The 23183-nt window shown below is 42.7% G+C and overlaps 1 protein-coding gene and 1 long non-coding RNA gene across 4 annotated transcripts in view; one reads left to right on the top strand and one right to left on the bottom strand.

Moving 5' to 3' along the window:
- Positions 1–23183, bottom strand: part of KIF6 (kinesin family member 6) — a 408069-nt gene that overhangs the window by 114046 nt on the left and 270840 nt on the right. For both annotated transcript variants that reach the window (XM_074332873.1, XM_074332874.1), the window contains one exon: positions 1233–1341. In XM_074332873.1, the coding sequence (XP_074188974.1) occupies positions 1233–1341 (109 nt within the window). The remainder of the gene's footprint in view (positions 1–1232; positions 1342–23183) is intronic.
- The window catches only part of LOC141571641 (uncharacterized), a 72743-nt gene that overhangs the window by 42140 nt on the left and 7420 nt on the right, over positions 1–23183 (top strand). The gene's annotated exons all lie outside the window — the stretch shown is intronic.

The raw sequence follows: 23183 nt of genomic DNA, 5'->3' as shown, positions 1-23183 counted from the left end.
TCTCTCTTGCCACTGGCTTGCTTCTGCAGCCTTCAGCCTTGGCCAATTCTCTCCTATTCTGAAACAAACCTCCCCTCTCCTTAAGCTACTCCCTGCCACCCCTCCCACTTTTTCTTTTTAAACGTGTTTTTCATCTATCACAAATTTTTTGAACAATTATTTGCTCTCTTTCTCGATTTGTTTAATTTCTTCTCACTTGCTCCTTCACTCCCAACACTCCAAACCCTGGTCTTTTAGTTACTAACTGTGCACTTTCCAGCTCTTCCTGCTTATTTCTTTGTAGCATCTGACACCACTGGCAACATGCTTCTTCTTGGAGCCGTCTCGCCTCTTGGTTTTCAGGACAATAAGTTTTCCTGGTTCCCCCCATTCTCTCTTTGCTTCTTCTCAGTCCCCATCATGGCCTCCATTTCCTCTCCCTTTCCATTAAAGCTTTCCCCTATGGTTCCACCCTCTAGACCCTTGCACTTCCAAATGATTTCCTGAGAGAGCGCATCTACTTCTCAAGCTTTCTCGAACTGTCATTTATAAGCATGTGACTGACTTTCAATCTCATTTTAAGTCAACCAATAGTTTTTGGAAATTTACTGTGTGCTATGATCCAGAGTCACAAGTGACATATAAGTGTTCACAGTCTAGCACTGTCCCTTCTGAGCTCTAGCACTGTAAGTCCGGCAGTCTTTCTGTTTGCTACCGTTTGAAGATTATGTGTCTAATTCATGGGTTATCTGAAACATGTCAGCAGATGATGCCGCCTGCTCTGCTTCCAGGCTGGAGAACGCATGCACCTAAGGCCTCTGGGTCACAAGGTGTGTGTATACAGATTTCCTTTGACTAAGAAGTACAGACTGCTCTTCAGAACAGCTGGAGGGCCTGGAGTTCTAGGACTATAATTTTGCTCATAGATTTTTTTCTTTGCTTTTAGAACAGTAAGATATTGACAGAGTCATAAGTTGATGAGAATGAATGTACGATGTGAGGAGTGTATACAAAGTTAGGGCTGCCAGTAACAGGCCCTGCCCTGATGGGGCTTCCCAGAAGTACCAGCATGATGAGGCTTCCACACCTGAGAGAATCATACCGGGCTGGATGGAATTCAATGTGAAACTGAATAAAGGCCATGCCTTCCTTTGAGAAATTAGCTTGGGCAGATGAAGGAGGACAGAAGCAAGTTTCCTCCAGGCTGGCCCGGCTAAGCCCTGGGGACCAGCTGCTCACTGAGCCAGCCTTACCTCTGTTTCAGAATCTGTTTGTTGTCTGCGATGGTAACGCTGTCAGCATGGTCCCTCTTGAAGATTTCAAAAGCCTCCTGGCGTCCTAATGACATCTCCTCTCTCATCCCTGTTGGAGACACAGGGAAATGGCCTCAGTCACAGCATCAGGATCCCATTAACTTCATTGTCACTTTAGTCAGACCACAAAGACAGCCCTGGCTCCAGCTCCGAGAGGCCCAGAGTAGAGAGGCTCCTGACCAGACAGGTGGCCCCAGGCTCTTCCAGCTGGCGGCCAACCCACCGAGGAGGCCCTGGCAGCGACACCCACTGCACCCTGCAGGGCTCCGCCTGCACACCCATGTGACGTGTGGGGGGTGGAGTTTGGAATGTCTGGTCAAAGGAAATGAAAGCCAGAGTGCCAAGCGCTGGATTGCCAGGAACATCTGCAAATGTACTTTCTGCCACCGTTCAGTGCCATATTTCTCCCGGTTTTCCTGTCATGCCCCATTTTGGTTTTCCGTTAAATTTCACCCTGCATTTCCAGGGATTTAGTTAAAAGAAGTATAATCCAGACTGAAAGATTTAGAATCGAGAAAATTCTGCTCGCAGTCACCATATAATGACTCATCCCTGTTTCCTGTGGCTAGTGGGGCCTCCGTTCTTTCTTGGGAGTTAGGGTCTCAATCGCAAGACCCATGAGCAGATGGTGGCGAAGGTCCCTAGTTTATGTCTAACTTCAACATCTTGCATCACTATTGCCACGACAGACTAATCCTCGCTGCAGGGTCCTGCTCTGGGGCCAAATTCTGAAACCCAGAGTCAGAAGGGCCAGGGCCCTTGGAGGAAGTAGTTGGCATTCTTGCAATAAGGCCCTCTTCCTCACTCCTCCCAGGGTGAGGGTCAATGCAGTTGTGTGCCTGGGACTCTGTATGAGAGCAGAATTCATAGCTAAATTTTGGATAAATCTACAGAGCCATTTTTTTTAATTCCTCTGCCCTTGGTTCCTTTTTCGATGTTTTCATCCATTTAACTATACTTATCACTGAAGCCCTGGCTGAGTGTGAACAACTCATGGAACTTTCCCCAAGGCCCAGACAGAACAAATCCTCCCTCCACCATGTACCCATCGATGCCTCCGGAACATGCACAGCCTAAGAGACTCTGTCACTTTACATGACAATCCTTTCTAGTAAAATATAAATTTCTCTGGGGAGGGGGGTGCAGATATTTTTTGGTGACTTTTTGGCGTCTTGTTCAATGACTGGCATTTAGAATGTGCTCAACATATGTCTGTTAAATGAATCAACTCAAGAATGAACTGGGAGTGATGAGGAGACTTGCTGTTATTGCCTTAGGAAAATGGTCAAGGGTTATAGGGGTTCACTTGGAGGCCTAGGGTTGCAGAGATGCATTCATATGGGCCACATCTCCTCTTGCCTGGAAAAAACCCGCTGAATCCCATCACTAAGCCTTGGGGTGAGGAACTGGACCAGCCCATCTGACACCAATTTAATGATTACTGTTGATAAAAATAGCACCGTGAAGAATGTCTGAATGGTGAGGCCCACATAGACACCCCACCCTGTTCCATCAGAAGCAAATGGATACAGCTCAGTTCTATCTCCACATCTGCCCTGCACACTCCAGAGTCGGGGGTGGGATGGGGCTGGGAACACGTTTGTTTGAGACTCGGAAAGACAAGCTCTGATGCATGAGAGACATTGATCAGAGGGATCTTTTCTTCTACTAGGAGCCAAGGGACTCACTCCATCCCTCTCCCCTGTCTCTGGTCTGTGCCCATTTTAACAATGTATGATGCCTTTCACTGCATAATAAAATAACAACAGAGCATAAACGGAACAAGTCTCTTGGAATAGAGTCAGGGAAGAGAGAAGCTGTTTACAGGCCACACTGGAACCTGCCTGTGAGATCCCCGAATTGCCTCCCACAGAGGAGGTGATGAGGTTTCCACCGACCAATAGTGGCGGTGGGTGGAGGTGGTGGTGCAGGACGGAGGGTTGCTCAAAATGCTGTAGTAAAGGAGAAGCATTCATGGCCTTTTCTCTCCCAGGTTCTGCTTTCTTTTAGAACTGACAGTCTGAAAAGAAAGAGCTGCTTTCTTTTAGAGCTGCTAGCTGGGTGGGAAGGCCAAGTTGAGGGGTTTCAGCATGCAAGGTACTGTTAGAGCAGTAGGTCCTAGATGAACCTACAATCAGTTGAAAACCCCACTGGATCTTCCATGAGGTGTGGAGGTCACTGGGCAGTGGGAGCAGAAGGACATTGGCTACATGGGAGAGATAAGCCCAGGAAGGTAGTTTGGGATCATTTTGCAGAGAATATGGAAGGTCTTGCTAAGAAATTTGGGGCCAGCACGATACCATATTATATAAAAATCACCCATGTTTAAAGACTTAACATTTAGTAAAGTACACATTATGGAAGCATTTCATACTTTTGGTGATCTAAAAGGCATTCGGGGTCATGCAGTGCCGTGGGTTTATTGCCGGGAACATGGTCTTGGTTTTCCTCTGGCTATAATGGAGAAAGTATTCTGGAATTGGAGTTCTTTGACGGTGGTGACCTCAGGTGAATGAACATAGTGTGATGGCCATATTCCTGGCAGCCAGCACCCTATGTGTCTGCTCAGACAGGCCAAGGTCGAGTGGCCAATGATTCCCATAGTCTGACGGCAAAGAGGCAAAGCAAGGCCTGGAAGCCTACTGACGCTTCATGGCTGCCTCATGGAGGATGAGACTGAGGTCCTCAGAGAAGGCACGTGGAAAGGACTCCACAGGCAGTGGTGGTGTGTGACCCCAGGCTCCATCTCAGCCCTACTCTTGTGCATCCCTAATCTGCTCGTTTAGAGCCCACATCCAGCTCCTTTTGGGTCGTACGAATAGACCAGTTCTCACTCCAGTTTGGGGAGACCCATAAAGTTAATGAACATCTTTATATTTGCTGAAGAGATGTCTCTCCCGCCTCTTCCCTCTCGGGATTTAGAAAACAGCCCTTCGTCACATGGCCAGCTCTTGCCCCCAAGCACACATCGTGTATAGTAGAAAGAGCAAGGGCAGTGGAGCACACGAGAGGCTGAAAGCTCGCTCAGCTAGTGAGATGGTCATCTATTTATTTATTCTCTCAACAAGTATTCATCTTAGGCACTGTGCTAGGCATGTGACAGAGATATACATGTGAATAAGAAGGTTAAAGTGTAGGCCCTTGCCCTTAATGAGTTCAAAGTCTAGTAAGGGAGAGAGAACAGTGAGCACTTACGATGGTAGTCGCTGCGTGCTGTGAAGGAGGCATGTGTCCAGTGTTGGGAGACAGGGAGGGGAGAGGGCCACCTCTATTAGGGAGAGGAAGAAGGATTCTGAAGGATGAAGCAGCATTTTCCAAGTGGAGAAAAAGTAGAAGAAGATGTTAGATGGAGGGGGAAGAGGTGGAGTGTGGGTTAAAGGACAACTTAATACGTGTGGTTCTACCACCCGGTAGGAATGACCTCTGGGCTGACTGAAAAATGAATTTCTTACATATTATATGCCAAGCACCATACCAAGTGATTTCTTCCATATAGGCATACTTTATTTTATTGTGCTTCACTTTTTTTGCACTCTGCAGAGATTGTGTTTTTCACAAAATGAAGCTTTGTGGCAACTCTGCCTTGAACAAGTCTATCATGGTCATTTTTTCCCCAAAAGCATTTGCTCACTTTGTGTCTCTGTGTCAGATTTTGGTAATTCTAGCAATATTTTAAACTTTTTCATTATGATTACATTTGTTATGGTGATCTGTGACCAGTGATCTGTGCGGTTACTATTGTAATTTTTTGGGGCTGCTACGAACAGTGCCATATAAGATCGTGAACTTAATTGATAAATGTTGTATGTGTTCTGATTGTTCCACTGATTGGCCATTTCTCTCTCTCTGTCTCTCTCTCTCTGTCTCTGTCTGTCTGTCTGTCTGTCTCTCTGTCTCTCTGTCTCTCTCTCTCTCTCTCTCTCTCTCTCTCCAGTCTTTCCTATTTCCTGAGACACAACAATATTGAAATTAGGCCAATTAATAACCCTACATGGCTTCAAAGTGCTCAAGTGGAAGAGTTACATGTCTGTCACTTTAAATAAAAATTAGAAATTACTAAGCTTAGTGAGGAAGGCATGTCGAAAGCCAAGACAGGCCAAAAGCTAGGTTTTTTGTGCCAAATAGTTAGGGAAGTTGTGAATACAAAGGAAAAGCTCTTGAAGGAAATTAAAAGTACTACCGCAGTGAACCTATGAATAATAAGAAAGTGAAAGAGCCTTATTGCTGATATGGAGAAAGTTTTTATAATCTGGGTAGAGGATCAAACCAGCCACAACATTCCCTTAAGCCAAAGCCTAATGCAGAGGAAGGTCTTAACTCTCTGCAATTCTATGAAGGCGGAGAGAGGTCAGAAAGCTGCAGAAGAAAAGTCTGAAGCGAGAAGAGGTTGGTTTAAGGAAACATGCCATCTCCGTAACATAAAAGTGTAAGGAGAAGAAGCAAGTGCTGATGTAGAAGCTGCAGCAAGTTATCCAGGAGATCTAGGTAAGATAATTCATGAAGGTGGCTGCACTAAACAACAGATTTTCAATGTAGACAAAACAGCCTTGTATTATAAGCAGATGACATCTAGGACTTTTATAGCTAGAGAGGAGAAGTCAATGCCTGGCCTCAAATATTCAAAGGACAGGATGACTCTCTTGCTAGGGACTAATGCAGCTGGTGACTTTAAGTTAAAGCCAATGCTCTTTTGCCATTCTGAAAATCCTAGGGCCCTTAAAATTATGCTAAATATCTTCTGCCTGTGCTCTATAAATAGAACAACAAAGCCTGGATGATAGCACATCTGCTTACAACACGGTTTACTGAATATTTTAAAGGCCACTGTTGAGTTCTAGTGCTCAGAAAAAAAAATAAGATTCTTTTCAAATATTACTGCTCATTGACAACGCACCTGGTCACCCCAGAGCTCTGATGGAGATGTACAAGATTAATGTTGTTTTCATGCTGCTAACACAACATCCATTCTGCAGCCCATGGATCAAGGAGTTATTTTGACTTTCACATCTTATTATTAAAGAACTACATTTTGTAAGGTTATAGCTGCCATAGATAGTGATTCCTTTGATGGGTCTGGGCAAAATAAATGGAAAACTTTCTGGAAAGGATTTACCATTACAGATGCCAATAAGAAAATTTGTGAATCATGGGAGAGGTCAAAATATCAACATTAACAGGAGTTTGGAAGAAATTAATTCCAACCCTCATGGATGACAGAGGGGTTCAAAACTTCAGTGGAGGAAGTAACTGCAGATGTGGGGGAATAGCAGAAGAACTAGAATTAGAAGTGGAACCTGAAGATGTGAATGAATTGCTGCAATCTCATGATAAAACTTTAATGAATGAGGCATTGCTTTTTATGAATGAATAAAGAGGTTTCTTGAGATAGAATCTACTCCTGGTGAAGATGCTGTGAAGACTATTGTAATGACAACACAAGATTTGGAATATTACATAACTTAGTTGAAAAAGCAGCAGCGGGGTTTGAGATGATTGACTCCAATTCTGAGAAAAGTTCTATTGTGGGTAAAACGCTATCAAACAGCATCACATGCTACAGAGAAATCATTCATGAAAGGAAGTCAACTGATGGGGCAAACAAAATTGTTCTCTTATTTTAAGAAATTGCCACATCTACCCTAACCTTCATCAACCACCACCCTTATCAGTCAGCACCCATCAAGGCTGAGGCAAAACCCTCCACCAGCAAAAAGATGATGATTTGCTGAAGGCTCAGATTTTGGTTAGCATTTTTTAGCAATAAAGTATTTTTAAATTAAGGTGTATACATTTTTTTAGACATAATGCTATTGCACACTTATTAGACTACAGTATAGTATAACTATAACTTTTATATGCACTGGGAAACCAAAAAATTTCATTTGACTCACTTTATTGCGATATTTACTTTATTGTGGTGATTTGGAACTCAACCCCCAGTATTTCCAAGGTGTGCCTGTATTACTCTAATTAAACTTCTCAATGATCCCTGGTCATAATTTCGTTTTACAAATGAAGAAACAGAGACTCAGTAAAGAAATGGTTATAGGAATAAAAATTGCCCAGCATTTAGAGGCCAGTTCTGCTCTTAGATTAGTTTTGCCAGGGGAAGTATGCCTGATAGACGGGGCAGGCGGTGGGCCTCCAAATGACCTGGCGGTAGTCGGTTTACTCATGAAATTGTGCTCTTATTAGGGCCTATCTTGTTCAAAACTTTGATTTTTTTTATAGTATTGCAGAAAAACAGAACCATGGGTTTTGTTTATGATTTGTATAGTTTACTTAATATGTCAGTAAGTTGTATTATTATTTCTAGAATCTGTAAGCCCCATGAGGGCTGGGATTCTTGTCAGTTTTGTTTGCTGCCATATTTCTAGCACCTGGATAGTATCTGGCACATAGGGAGAACTCAATCACATATCTTTTGAATGAGTGAATGAATGAATGAATGAATGTTTTAGATGCTTAATTTTTTCCCCTTTGGTATAGCGTATTATGAGATTACGGGGGAAGTAAAGCATGTCTCCATCGCTTTCCCTCCCCCTCCCAGCATGTTCCTGGGCAGGTTCATCCCCTGTCTAATGTGATTTTAGAAATTCAACAGCCTCTCCCCACCACGTGTCACCATGTTTCAAGGCCCACCATTAGCAATAAATTCCAATGCCAAGAAGCTTTCATAAAGATGCAAATACTCTTGGAGGCATCATTATTTTAGCGCCATCAAAGAAAAAGTCCATGATTTGTTGAAAATTAGCTAACAGATCCTGCAAAAGTGAGAGACATAAGATGGTGTCTAAGGCTGGGGCTAGCATCAGGGGGATTTGAGCTTGAAAGGGAAGGTAAATTGTACCTTCTTCCCAACTTTGTTTAGTCTATCGGACTCAGCTGCTCACTAAAGTGCAGGCCCTGAGGAGATCTGACTCGCCATTCCCATTTCTAGCTCTTAGTTGTTTCCTTTTAGAGAATGTCAATCACAGGTCCCAGTGTCGAATCCCAGAAAATATGGATGACTCAGAGAAGCCTGCTGGCTTGCTGAGTCAAAGGATTGTTTAAAACCTAAAGGAGAGCAAATAAAGTATCACAGGACAGTATAAAATTTCAAACAAAACAAAGCAAAACCAAAGAAAAGCCCCCAAACCAAAAGAACAACCCCCCAAAAAAACCCTAAAGAAGAGGAGTTTCTTAGTGTAAGTCCCCAAAACATGACATTACAATTCTGGGTTGTGAGTTGGGTGGAAAACATTTCCAAGTCCTAAAGGTGTGACATCTTCTGGATTTTGATACCTATTAAGGAGCACTTAGGTAGAAGTGACAGTCAACAGGTACTCTCAAAATTACCCTTGGAGTTGGGTTTCTGAATAGGCACCCGAAGTTCTTAGGTTCTGGCGCCTTACATATTTTTTAATTGCCTCCCCACCCTTTTTTTTTTTTTTGCCATCCTGAAATTTGGTTCCCTATTTTGCTAAAGAATACAAATCAGTACTTTTGGAAGCCCTCCCCATCCCCATCGCAGGATCCCATGGAAACCAAATGCAAAGGAAAAACATCGGAAGTGGAGAGTTTATGCTACTGCCTTTGGGCCTGCTGTCTGATTTCCTTTAGTCTGGGGCACGCTGGCCAGAGCTCATTTTCCTGGCTGCTCCCAAACAACCTACTGCTGCTGAAGCTATTGCTGAAAAATTGACAAAAATAAAATGATGGAGAGTTGTGTTATTCATGCTGAAAAATGATTTCCTAGTCCGAGCCAAAACTATATTTTCCTTGGGAAAGACAGTTATTCATGTGGTACCTCTGACTGAAGAAGGAAGGGGAGAAAAGAAGAACAACAGGGAATGAGGAAAAGTGAGGGAAGGGGTGGATTCCAAAGGGAGAGGGGGTTTGGGACACACGGGGGCTAAAAGCATGAGAAGGCTCAGAGCTGGGTGGGGGCCACTCGGGGCTGATGCTGGGAGGAAGCTGGATACGGCAGATGATTCCACTGTGGCTTGGTAGCAGAAACTTTCAAAACTGAAGGTAAGGGAATGGCTTTGATACAGTGATGTGATGAACACCTACAGTATGTAGGACGTGGGAGTGCATACAGTTATGAGAAGCAAGAGGCAGGAATGGGCTGTGTTTTTGTATGGTATCTGACGTAAGGTTCTATGGGCACTGAGATTTCTTAGTAAATGTCGCCTTAGGTGACATAAATACAAAAATATCCTCACATAAGCAATTAGAAGAGAATTCCATCCTTTGGCGTTTGGAGAAGTTACAACGAATGGACCAACAGGAGGGAGAGGAATGAAGAATTTAGATGAGAGGAAGGGATAGTCCATCAAGGCAGCACGAAGCATAAAGGTCAGGAGGGGTATGAGAACCACAGGAAAGGTCAGTGGGTCAGCACTTCTGGGAATGGTGCAATGGTCCTAGGGGAAGTGATGGCTACAGACAGAAATTCCGCGGTGAAGGACAAGTCATCAGCTTCTAGAATGGAGAGCAAAGGGTCCACTGACGTTGGACTAAAGAAATTCGTGAGATGGGGAGGTGCTAAAGGATCTTGTAAAGAGAAATGGATCATCTCCCACAAAGATTAAGGAACATCTGAGATATTGCATTTACCTTCCTCCCCCCACTGTGGGGAGGATGCTCTCATTTAGGAAGGAAGAGGTTTTAGAAGTTACATAAAAGACAGGGATAACACATATGTAGCTTCTGTGTTCCCACTTTCCTTCCTCACACCGATGGGAGACATTGCTAACCAATCACAGCCTCCTTTGCTGTGGAAACTAATTATAGCACGAGAGTTTGCAGCACAGTTCTCCAGGCAGCCTCTCCCAGTCAATCACCCCTGGTATAGATGGCTCCCAGATTACTACCCAATTAAATGATGACTGCTGTTACCTTTATCACTCCTGTGCTTTCAGGAAAAAACAGCTGCCTAGTTCCATCACCTTAGGAGCTGACAGGCAGGTGATTATCCCCAGGGAGCAGCATCGTGCCCGAGAGTGCCTGAATCACTGAGAGGGGTCGTCTGAGAGTAGATGCTGAGAAGTCCTCTGTCCATGTTTCTCCACCACCAGGGTGATGGTGGAGAAAGGAAGCCACAGGAAGCAGTGCCATGTACCATGGCTCTGTTTACTTTAAGGGCCAGGAGCAGCTCAGCTACAATTTGAGGGGTTGCTGGGTGGGGACAGCAGGACATAAAATCTGAGGATGAGGGGAAGACAAAACCACTTAGCCACGGCCAAAGTGGCTGCAGATGTGAAGACCAAAGAGCAGATTTTTTGGGGTGACCCAGGACAATTGCCCAACTTACTTCCTGCTTTTGATTGACAACTTCTGGAAGGAGTTGGTGCCCCACGGCCTTGGGGTTAAAGGCCTATGTTCAAACCAGATGATTCCACCTGGACGAAAGTCCTCAGATTAGGACTTGCCTTGGAGTTTCCTAAATTGCCACATGAAAGATGTCAAAGGAGAACCTTTAATTAGTAGATTCTTAGGGTTGGCTTGGACCAGGCTGAAGCATGGCAGGCTTGGCAGGGGCCCCAGGGAGTGGAGTGAAGGAAAAATCTGAAGTGGAAAGCCACAGAAACCTTAGGAGACCCACCCAATGGTGGCACCACATCTAAATAAATCAAATGGGTTCCTGGCTCCTGGTGCCAGAAATCACACATCCCACCAGCAACTTCACAGGCCCAGCCACGCACACCACGTGGGCTGGGCGGAATTAAGGGGTGGTGTTTGAGGCAGGTTGTGTTCCCGTCTCATCTTGGTAACCATGTCTGATTCACCCTCCTGCCACAGCTGTGTCCTGGATGTTAGCCTGAGCAGGTAAGGAAAGGCCTGGTGTGCCAACCGAGTGACAGGCCCGTAGCCTCTAAAAGAATGGCAGCTGCTTGAGAGTAGTTGCCCATTTCCAGCAGTAAATAAAACCTTGAAACAATGATCCTGAAGGTCATCTGCAAAAAACCTTCATTTTCCTAACCCAGCATCCCTGGGGTTTTTATTCTGTGAGTATTCTTATTCAGGACAAAGCACTCATGTGGGTGGCTTACAGAAACCCATAGACAGACGCGGGCATGGAGCTTGGAGAGCAGCCTGGGTCATGTTGGCATTTCTGCGTGTTGGAGTTAACTCAGGAATCTGGAGACCAGCAACGTTTCCATTACATGGGACAGCATGCCGGGCTCCTGCCGCCAGCCTACACTGCACTTATGGAGCCTTTTCCATCGATTTCAGTCCATAGATACGGCAGCCCTGAAACAACCTTGGTGTCTGATTCCGTGCCCAACATTTGGACCAACCCTGGGAATTTGGGTGGCAGGACCCTTGTCCTAGCCCCTTGGGGGTTAAAGGGCAGTTGACCAAGAGGGCCCCTAAACAGAAAGGCAGCGTTCCTTTTCAGCTTAGAAAGAGGCTCCAAATTCTTCATAATCGGAAAAACACACGATTGCTTGAGTTTGAGATGTCCTGACCACTTCCAAAGGCCCTGGTTGTCAGGGTTCTGTCGACTGGCTTCTACCCGGTAAGTTCAGTTCTCATGTCAGCCTGCGCTTTGGGGGCCATGGCTAAGGCAGTGTTCACATGTCCTGCTGTCTGAAAAATAAGGCAAGTTTTTTTTATCTAGGCCTAAATTAGGAATGAATTCCACTCTAGTCTCAAGTTTACTTTGATACATTTAAAAAAGAGAATTGAAGAATTACATTCTAGCCTAGTAGCAGAAATGCCCCTTCCCTGAAACACATGCAGATTTAAACAAAAACTCTGTTTCCCTAACTGGGAAGTAAGCGCAAGGCAAAATGGAGTTTGGAGATGCTAGCGTTCATTCCTTGGTTGGGGTGGAGGACAGCAAAGGAAGGGGACAATTGTTTTCGGTGTGCCTTCTATGGTATGTGACAGGCACCGTTCCAGAAATAATATCCAGAATAACATTTCAGAAATACTAACTCAATACTCACAACTCTATTGGCAATGAGGGGAGCTCATGCTTATTGAGAACTTGTATGTGCTAGACGGATTACATATGTCATCTCATTTAATTCTCATGGTGACCCTGTCAACTAGGTAGCACTGGGCCATTCTAGAGGTAAGGTAGCTGAAGTTGAAAAAGTTAAAAGTAACCCCAAGACAACAGTTAGTAGAACTGAAAGCCATAACTTGACCCCAGGTTTGTCTGACTCCAAAACCCGACTTTTACATACTGTGTTGCTAAGGGAAAAACATTTTCAAAGTAGAAATGATCTCATCAATATCAGCAAACCTCTGAGGTCAGACCTATGCGGTTAGGAAGTCAGAGATGGCCAAAAGAAAAAGGCAGTTTTGGGAGGGTTGTGATTTGGGTGTGGGCTGAAAATTACGAATGCACACGGCAGCTCAGAAGAGCTAGAGATCTTCATGCATGGGAAACTCGGCACCAGACATCCGAGAGGAGCTGCTTCACCTGGGAACCCAGGGGGTGGGGCAAAGATCAGAGGTGAAGGGAGAGTTGGCTGACTTAACTGTCTGCCATTAGGACTTTTTTAGTGAGCCAACTATGTCGGGTGCAGTTCAGTAATTATCTTTCCCTAATCTACACTGAGCTTGCACTCAGAAGAGTCTCCACCATAAAATAGTTTATGCACTTAAAATGGTTCTTTTGGACTTAAGTGGGGTGGGAGGGTGGGGCGTGTACTACACAGAAGAGAAGGGGTAGGTTCCAGGTCCTAAGAGTGTGGTCTTTGGCGACAGTCTCCCACATGCAAATAAGCAAGCCATGAAAAAGAGGTGAAAAGGATCCAGGAAGCCATCATTTCCCTTTTGACCTCTCTGTGTCCTAACTGCTTCTTTAACGGAAAGCATTTCATTATTTAAATGAAACATTTGTTTATTCACTCAGGCAGTGAGTCAATTGGTGAAACAGACCATCTGTCAACAAGTACTGAGTATCTATTGACAGACCTCTGGCTAGTTACAGATAAATAAAAGAAATGGTGTCCTTGACCTTATGATGTAAAGCACTGGGGATATGGGAACGTCAAAGCTTAGAGTGCAGAGCAGGAGAAAACTCACAGATAGTAATGCGCTGATGGTAATATGGTACACATGGTGCAGATGATGGTGAGGGAGCGGAAAAAGGGGCATAATCAGATTGCAGAGGGACTTTTCAAGGAATGTTTCTCCTGAGGGAGGTTTGAGAGGAACTGAGGAGCAGGAGCTGGAGGAAAAAAGATCAGTGTCGTTCCTTATATAGGGATCAGTAAGGTAAAGCCACAGGGGTGGGGAGGAGACCGCTGTGTACAGGTCTGGTGCAGACACTGACGGGGAAGGCCTCGGGGGTTTCCTCTGGGGTGGGGGAATGTGTTCCCTAGTGACCTCTAGGTCCAGACACCACACTCTTAACCAGTTCTCCGCTTGCCCAGGGCATTCCCAGGCAGAGGACCACCGAGTTTTCCACAGGCTTATCAGCAATTCTCCCTCCCTCATGGCTGAAGAAGAGTAGTAGCTTTAGAGTGTAACCTCAGGCTACCCTTCTATTACTCTTGTCCAGTGGCTGGGGAAAGGAAACAGGATTTGTCGTCAGAGGACATGGGTGTGAGTGCTGGTCTCACTTATTAGCTGTATGACCTAGGCTCTGCCATTTAAATTGCTCTAAGTCTCAGGCTCTTCATCTGTAAAATGAAGCTAATAAGAACTGTCTCTCAATGTTATTGTGAAGGGTTAATGCATATCTCCGTCTTGGAACTACTGAATACCTTTGCCATGGTGTATTTCTACGACTATCTCACCTGCCCACTTTCCCCACCTCTCAGGCCGTAAACTCCAAAAGGCATATGACTTTGTCTTACACGTTTGTAGGTTTGTAGCTCTGGCTCCAAGCTCAGTGCCTGAAACATAGTAGACACTCCAGACAAGGTCTGTAGACTGAATGAACGAGCAAGGATGAGATATCTCTAGTTAACTTGTTTTTCTTAAAAGCATTGTTAGCTATACATATATAAAGATACGTATTTTTCTGCGTATGTTTTACGATAAAAATAAAGAAAACAATGTGGCAGCGATGACTCATTTATTTAAATGTCTCTGACAGCATGAATGAATAAATACGGAATACACTGTAAAAAGTGAAAGTGTAAAAATGAGTTATTATTATCATCATAAGTAATAACGAGTCATCTAAAAACCTACCCACAGCAAGCTGTTTAGCGTGCAAGAGCTTTAACACAGTAGGAGAATTCTTAAGGTAGTTGCAAATTGTGGGTTAGTAATTCAGGGAGAGAGAGTGGCTTAAATTGTCAGGCTGGCTCCACTGCTTCTGTGTTCTCTGCTTCCCAACCACACTAACGACCACATATCATTGAGAAGATAAATGCAACAAGACAGGGGCTTCCTCATCTTCCCAACACCATGGTTACTGGTGGCCTCGCTGGCAGTCCCGGCTCTCCTTCCAGTTACAATGGAACAAGCACCCACCATCTTATCAAAGGCCAACTCCTCCACCTGGGCTGTGGTTCCCAAACTCCTCTCCTGGCCTTCTTCTCTTCTCCCTTGACTGAGCAGTCTCCCCCTCTTCCTTGGATTGTTTCCATCAGCACAAAGGCTTTACAATCCATGGTGAATTCATTCAAGTTAGATGTAGATATATTTGAATTTGTTGATACAAAATGGAAGATTAAAATGTTCACGTTCACTGGCTTTGATTTCATTGGTGAAACAGGAGCCACGGTCATCATTTAGGTGGGATTGCAGAGTAGGAGCCCTAAGGACACTTATTCAGGGAAGAAAAAGAAAAACTGTCTTAACAATATCCTGCCTTTACCCCATTAATCTTCCAGTTATCTTTCTATTCTTCTGGTCCCTTTTCATAGAAAATGCCTCAACAGAGTTGCCTGTATTCACCATTTCTATCCTCTCACCTCCCAATCTGTCCTCGATGCACTCCAGTGGAGTTTCATCTCTTCTTCTCCAATGAAACTGTTTTTGACCTCCCCACTGATGTCAGCATTGCCAAAACCAGTGGTCAGTTTTCTGTTCTGATTTTAGTTAACTGCTCAGTAAATGCTAGAGCAGTGAAGTCACCAACTAGTCCACACGCCCCCATCCATGTCCTAGGTCTCCTGCAATAAGGGAGGTGCGAGCAACTGGTTCTGGCCAGCAGACTGTGAGCTGATTGGTTTCATTCCAGCTACAGAGTCTGTGTCAGCCTAGGTCCCTGGGGACTTGGACCAGAGCTCCCTGCCCTCCTGACTCATACTGCTCCTGCAGGGTGAATGAGAAATAACTTCTGGTATCATAGGCTACTGAGATTTACTGTTAATGTATCACCAAAACATAACCTGGTCTATCCTGACCAGTGTGCAGCAGCGTTTGACACAGCTGAACTCCCTTTGGCTTGAAACACTTCCTTCCTTGGCCTTCTGTGATATTACTCCCTTCTGATTTTTCTCCTGCCTTCCTGGCTTCTTCTAACCTCCAGATGTTGTAGTGCAGTAGGGTTCAGGCCTGGGCACTTTTCTCTTTCACCAGGTGATTTCATTTAGTCTCACAGCCTTCATATGTATTACACATCAATGGCTCCAAAATTTATATCTTTAGCTCAGACCTCCCCATTGAAGGCCAGATTGGGACATTTAATTGCCCACTTGAAATCTCGACTTGAATGTCCACTTGGCATCTCAGACTTTACGTGCCCCAAACAGAACCCTTAATGTCAAACTCCATTCCAAACTCTACCCTAAGCTGTTTCCCCCAATCGTTTCCATATCAGTAAAAGGTACGATTTGCTTAAGCAAAAAACTCTAGGACTTTTCTATGGTTCCTCAATTCCCACATCAGCTCCCCCAGCGGGTCCTGTCAGCAATCCTTTAAGAATATGCCTACACCTCTTTGAGTCTCTGTATCTCCTTTTTATCCCAACCTTAGTCACTGCCATTTCTCACCTGGAATGCCTCCTAACTTCTTTGCCAGCTCCCGTCTTGCTCTATGATATAGTCTTCACATAGCGAACTGAGTGCTTTTTACAGAACACGATCATGCCACTCCTCTACTTTAAACTCTCCGGTGGCCCCTGAAAAAGCCCCCAACCCCTCGGCCTGGCAGGCCTTACATCATCTCTCTCCTCATGCCCCACCCAGGTCTTTGCCCATCCCTTCTCAGCTCACTGGCCTTCTTTCAGCTCCTCAGATATGTCAATTGTATTTCTACCTCTGGGCCTTTACACTTGCTGTTTGTTTCTTTTGTCTGAAATGTTCTTTCCCTGAATCTTTATGACTATCAATACACTACTCACTTCTCAGCTCACATGTCACCTTTATTGGTCCCCAACCCACTAAATGTTTCCTAGCCCATTATTCTTTTTCATGTCCTTCCTAGCTTTTGTCACGATCTGAAACTATGTATGTACTATGTATTGTGTAGTTAAAACTCCACAAAGGGCCTATTTGTCTTGTTCACTGCTCCTTCTCCAGTGCTGGGAAGGAAGGAAGAAAGTAAGGGAAGGAGGAGGGGGTCACAATCCTATTGGAAATAGGTCCCCCTAATAGGTGTCAGATTTGCACCCTCACCCTTGCCGTCCATATCAAGCCTAAACTGCTCTCCTATGAAGACGCCGACGCTCAGATCAGAGCTCTCTGCTCCCCACACTCACAGTCAGAATTATAAAAATGCCCCTTCTTCCCCAGAGACCTGGCCAGGGTCAACTTCCACAGGCCCTTGCTAACCCACCCCTTGATTAACCTCGTCACCTCACCCCTCAGGGAGAACCTCATGCTTCTGCTGTCTCTCTCTCTCTTGGTTTTCACTTTTATGCCTGTTTATTTTCTGCATATTACACCTATACGTAATTATTTCTAAAGGGAGCCACACTAAACTCCACATATAAATGGCAATGGGGCTTGTGAGAATAGCTGTTTTTCCTTTTCTTGGCAAGAGCTTCCATTCCCGAGACAAGAGAAATGAGAATCTTTGGGTGTCTATCACCATTTCAGAATGCCACAGGGTCAGCAGAGTTAATATCTGTGTCTGCTATTTGTATGTCCTCAACAGAGAGAAGTAATTTACCATGATGAACCACTTACATTAAGCCCTCCAACAAGGTTTCTGAGGGAGTTTTCTTTCACAGACGCATTATCCTATAAGAATTCAGAGAGGAGGGGAATACCAAGATGGCGGATTAGGTAAACCCTATGCCTACTGCATCCCAGGATCACACCAAAATTACAAATAAGTTATAGAACAACCAACCTTGAGAATCATCTGAAGGCTCGCTGAACAGAACCCCTATAGCTAAGGACATAAAGAAGAGGCCACCTCAACACTGGTAGGAGAGGCGGAGACATGAAACGGGCTGACCCCAAACCCACAGGTAGTGACTGAACACCGGGAGGGACACCTCAGTGGTGGAGGTTCTCCCTGAGGGGTGAGGAGTCCCAGCCTCACACTGGGCTCCCTGTGCTGGGAAGAGGAGTTCCCACAACATCTAGCAGTGAAAATCAGCGAGGACTCTGTCTCCCCATCTTGGTGAGATGGAAGGCACCTGGAAACCCAGACTCCCTCTTAAGGAGCCCTCATAAAGATTCACTCACTTGCAAGCACTTACCTGGTCTCTGGTGGAAGGGCAGCAACTCAAGAGGCACCAGAAACATACAGGGAAAGACTGAGTTGTGTGGCTTTAGGATGAGAGCTAGAGGGACATCTGCCATTAATCCTGTGCGGAGCCTGACTCATGTGTAGTATACAGGAGGGCACCATCTTTTCTATGTTAAGCCCTTCCCCAAAAGGCCAAACCTGAGACCACATTGATCTGGTAAAATCTGTGCATGTGCACCACTTTGGGGACACCCTGGGTCGCTGCCCCACGGAGCTAGTACAGCATCACCCAGAATACTCTTGACCACTGAATGTCTGGCCCTGCCACACAAACTGCAGAAGCCTTTTACAGCAGTGGAAAGCCTGCGGCAGTCTGGGAAACTTTTGATGTTGGGCATTGACCCAAAACCTGCACCGCACAACCTCTTTTGGGAACCTCTCAGGGATTTGTGAGTCCGCGGCAAGAGGTGGCTGGCTGCAGTGTTCTAAGGGCATTTCATGAAGTGGTCACAGGCCAGGCACTGCCCTGAGGTGGGCAGTAGCTGGCTGTGGTCTCAGGGCACGTTGTGAAGTGGTCAGAGGCCGGGCACTTGTACAATAATTGAATCTGCATTAAGTTTGTAAGGAATGCTGGCCATGTATCATGACTCCCTGCGACCCCGCCCTGCCCAGCTAGTGCTGCATTGCCAAGGGCACTGTCAACCCTAACCCTGGGTAAATGAGCCTGGCACATGCACCTACGGAAATGGAAACAAGGAAAAAGAAGGAAAAGATATTCCACGCAAATGGAAACAAGAAGAAAGCTTGTATCAGACAAAATAGACTTTAAAACGAAGACTATAATAAGAGACAAAGATGGACATTACATAATAATAAAGGAATCGATCCAACAAGAGAACACCCAACATTGGAGCATCTAAATATATAAAGCAAATATTGACCAACATAAATGCAGAGATCAACAGTTTCATGATCATAGTAGTGGACTTTAACATCCTAGTGACACCAATGGACAGATCTTTCAGACAGAAAATCAACACAGAAATAGTGACATTAAATGACACGCTACACCAGATGTATTTAATTGATATTTTTAGAGCATTTCACCCTAATGCAGCAGAATATATATTCTTTTCAAGGGCACATAAAACATTTTCCAAGATAGATCACATATTAAGCCAAAAGTATTTAAATGTATTAAATACATTTAAGAAGATTGAAATCATATCAAGTGTCTTCTCTTACCACAATGGTATAAAACTGGAAAACAAACTACAACTAAAAACTGAAAAACACGCAAACACATGGAGCATAAATAACATGCTACTAAATAATTAATGGGTCAACACTGAGATCAGGGCAAAAATCAAAAGAATCCTTGAGACAAACAAAAATAAAAACACAATGACCTAAAATCTATGGGACACAGCGAAAGCCATCCCATAGGGAAATTCATAGCAATGTAGGCCTGCTTAAAGAAACAAGAAAAATCTCAAATAAACAGTCTAACTTCATACCTAAGGGAACTGGAAAAAGAACAGTAAACAAAGCCCAAAGTGAGTACAAGGAAGGAAATAATAACGATCAGAGTGAAAACAAACAAAATAGAGACTGAAAAAGCAATGCATAGGATCAATGCCACCAAGAGCTGGTTTTTTGAAAAGAGAAACAAAATCAACAAACCTTTAATCAGACTCACCATGAAAAAAATAGAGAGGACCCAAATAAATCAAATCAGAAATGAAAGAGGAGAAGTGACAACGGACACCACAGAAATACAAAAAATTTTAAGAAAATACTATGAACACCTATATGCCAACAAATTGGACAATCTGGAAGAAATGGATAAATTCCTAGAAGCATACAATCTTCCAAGGCTGAATAAAGAAGAAACAGAAAATCTGAACAGACTGATTACTACCAATGAAATCAAATTAGTAATCAACAAACTCCCAACAAACAAAAGTCCTGGACCAGAAGTCGTCACAAGTGAATTTTACCAAACATTCAAAAAATAATTAACACCGGTTTTCTTCAAACTGTCCCAAAAATCCAAGAGGAGGGAAGGCTCTGAAGCTCATTTTATGAGGCTACCATTACCCTGATTCCCAAACCAGACAAATACATTATAAAAAAAGAAAACTATAGCCCGATACCCCTAGTGAACTTAGGTGCAAAAATCCTCAACAAAATATTAGCAAATTGAATGCAGCAATACATTAAAAAGATCACACACCATGCCCAAATAGGATTCATTCCTGGTATGCAAGTTTGGTTCAATATCTGCAAATCAATTAATGTGATACACCACATAAACAAAAATAAAAATAAAAATCATATGGTCATATTAATAGATGCAGAAAAAAGCATCTGACAAATCCAGCACTGATTTATGATAAAAACTCTCAGCAAAGTGGTAATGAAAGAACATATCTCAGCATAATAGAAGCCATATATGACAAACCCATAGTTAATATCATACTCAATGGGGAAAAGCTAAAATCATTTTCCTTAAGATCAAGAACAAGAGAAGGATGCCCACTTATACCACTTTTATTCAACATAGAACTGAAAGTTCTAGCCATAGCAATCAGACAAGAAAATAAAATAAAAGGCATCCAAATTGAAAAGAAGAAGTAAAACTGTCATTATTTGCAGGTGATATGATACTACATATAGAGAACCCCAAAGATTCCACCAAAAATCTATTAGAACTGATAAATGAATTTAATAAAGTAGTAGGATGTAAAATTTATATTCAGAAATTGGTTGCATTTTTATATACCAATAATGAACTATAAGAAAGAAAAATTAAGAAAACAATCACATTTACAATTGCATCAAAAAATAAAAATACTTATGAATTCATGCCTATATGGTCATTTAAACTATGACAAAGGAAACAAGAATTTCCATTTAGGTAAAGACAATTTATTCAATAAATGGTGCTGGAAAAACTGGGCAGATATGTGCAAAAATATGAAACTGACCACCTTCTTATGCCACATATAGGAATAAACTCAAAATGTATTAAAGACTTAAATGTAAACCTCAAACCCATTAAATTAATAGAAGAAAATACAGGAAGCAAACTCTCAGACATTACTCATAGTAATATTTTTACTGATATGTCTCCATGGGCAAGAAAAACAAAAGAAAAAATAAACAAATGGGACTACATCAAATTAAAAAGTTTTTTCTCAGAGAGAAGGAAACCATCAATAAAATGAAAAGACATCCTACTGAATAGGAGAAGGTATTTGCCAATGATACATCTGAAAAAGGGTTACTATCCAAAATTCACAAAAAATTCATACAACTCAACACCAAAAAACCACCCAATTAACAAATGGGCAGAGAACCTGAATAGGCATTTCTCCAAAGAGGATACACTGATGGCCAATAGACATATGAAAAGATGCTCAACATCACTGATCATCAGAGAAATGCAAATAAAAACCCCAATGAGATACCACCTCACTCCAGTCAGAATGACCATCATCAATAAATCAACAAAGAACAAGTGCTGGCGAGGTTGTGGAGAAAAGGGAACCCTTGTGCATTTTTGGTGGGATTGCAGATTGGTGCAGCCACTATGGAAAACAGTACGGAGGTTCCTGAAAAAATTAAAGATAGAACTACCTTATGACCCAGGAATTCTGCTCCTGGGTATTTATCCAAAGAAATCCAAAACACTAATTCAAAAAAACATATGCACCCTATGTTTATTGCAGTGCTATTCACAATAGCCAAGATATGGAAACAACCAAAATACCCATCAATAGATAATTAGATAAAGAAATTGTGTGGTATATTTATACAGTGGAGTATTACTCTGCCATAAAAAAGAATGAAATCTTATTATCTGCAACAAGATGGATGGACCTAGAGGACATTACGAGTATGCTAAGTGAAATAAGTCAGAATGAGGAAAATAAATACAATATAATTTTACTTATATATGTGGAATCTAGGGAACAGAACAATCAAACAAACAAAAAACAGAAGTATACTCATAGATACAGAGAACAAACTGATGGTTGCTAGATGGGAGAGGGTTGAGGGGGTGAGAAAGGTGAAGGGATTAGGCAGTACAAATGGGTACTCACAAAATAGTCAGAGATGTGAAATACAGTATGGAGAATATAGTCATTAATATTGTAAAAACTATGTATGGTGTCAGTTGGGTGTTGGACATATCCGGGGGATCATATCTTAAATTATATAAATGCCTAAGCACTGTGCTGTACCCTGAAACTAATATAAAATATTGAATGTCAACTATTTTATATATATAGTCACAAGATGTAAAGTACAGCATAGGGAATATAGTCAATGATGTTGGAATAGCTATGCACAGTGTCAGATGGGTAGTAGACTTGTTCAGGTTACCACTTTGTGTGGTGTGTAATGTTTAATCATGTCGCTTTGTACATATGAGATAAAAAGTTATTTAGTTACTTAAAAAGAACTCAGAAAGGAATATAGCTGATGCTGAAGGCAAGTCCTAAAGATTTAAACTCCCACACCTTTGCCTGATGAGATAAGAATAGGTACAAGATATTACTTTACTTTTCCTAAATATCGAGGTATAGCTTGTCCATTGCAAAAAAATTTGGGACTTAAAGAAAAGTGTAAAGAAGCAGAAATAAGATCACTCATCACTCACAATTCCTCCACTTTCCAGTTTTTGCTCTGCTTTGTTTTACTGCATAGTTAAGATGATAATGTATACATAATTTTGTAGCCTATTTATTTCACTTAACATTATCTCATAATCTTCTATTCTAAGTCAACAATTCTTTATGAACATTGCTTTTTATTGTTGTATAATAGTTCATCATTATAGTCCATTCCCTAATACTGGATATATGCCATATGTGTGTGTGTGTATATATATATCAGTATATATATATCAGTAAATAATGCTGCAGTGAGCATATTGATGTATAAATTTTATTCTACATGAAATTAATTAATTAGATGATTAATTTATTAACACAACAAGTATTTACTGAGTGCCCATATATGCCAGTTACTGTTCTTGGAGCTGGTGAACAAAGCCTATATCCTTGGAGAGCTTACATTCTCGTGAGGGTGATGGACAAGAGGAACAAATAACTACATACTATTAATTATCTCTATGAAGAAAGATACTGCAAAGTAAGGGATGTGCAGGTTATGAATAATTGGGGGGGGGCTATTGTCCTTAGGGAGATTAGAGGAAGGTCTTTTTGAGGATGTGGTACTTGTATAAAGGCATTTTTTTCTTTTTTTTTTTAATATTTGAAAAATGTTTTGTATTTATTTTTTGTTAAATTTATTGCGGTGATATTGGTTAGTAAA

This window comes from Rhinolophus sinicus, linkage group LG05 (genome assembly GCF_036562045.2).
Source record: "Rhinolophus sinicus isolate RSC01 linkage group LG05, ASM3656204v1, whole genome shotgun sequence".
Classification (NCBI taxonomy): Eukaryota; Metazoa; Chordata; class Mammalia; order Chiroptera; family Rhinolophidae; genus Rhinolophus; species Rhinolophus sinicus.
The sequence above is the reverse complement of the archived record's forward strand: the minus strand, read 5'-3'. Positions and strand labels throughout refer to the sequence as shown.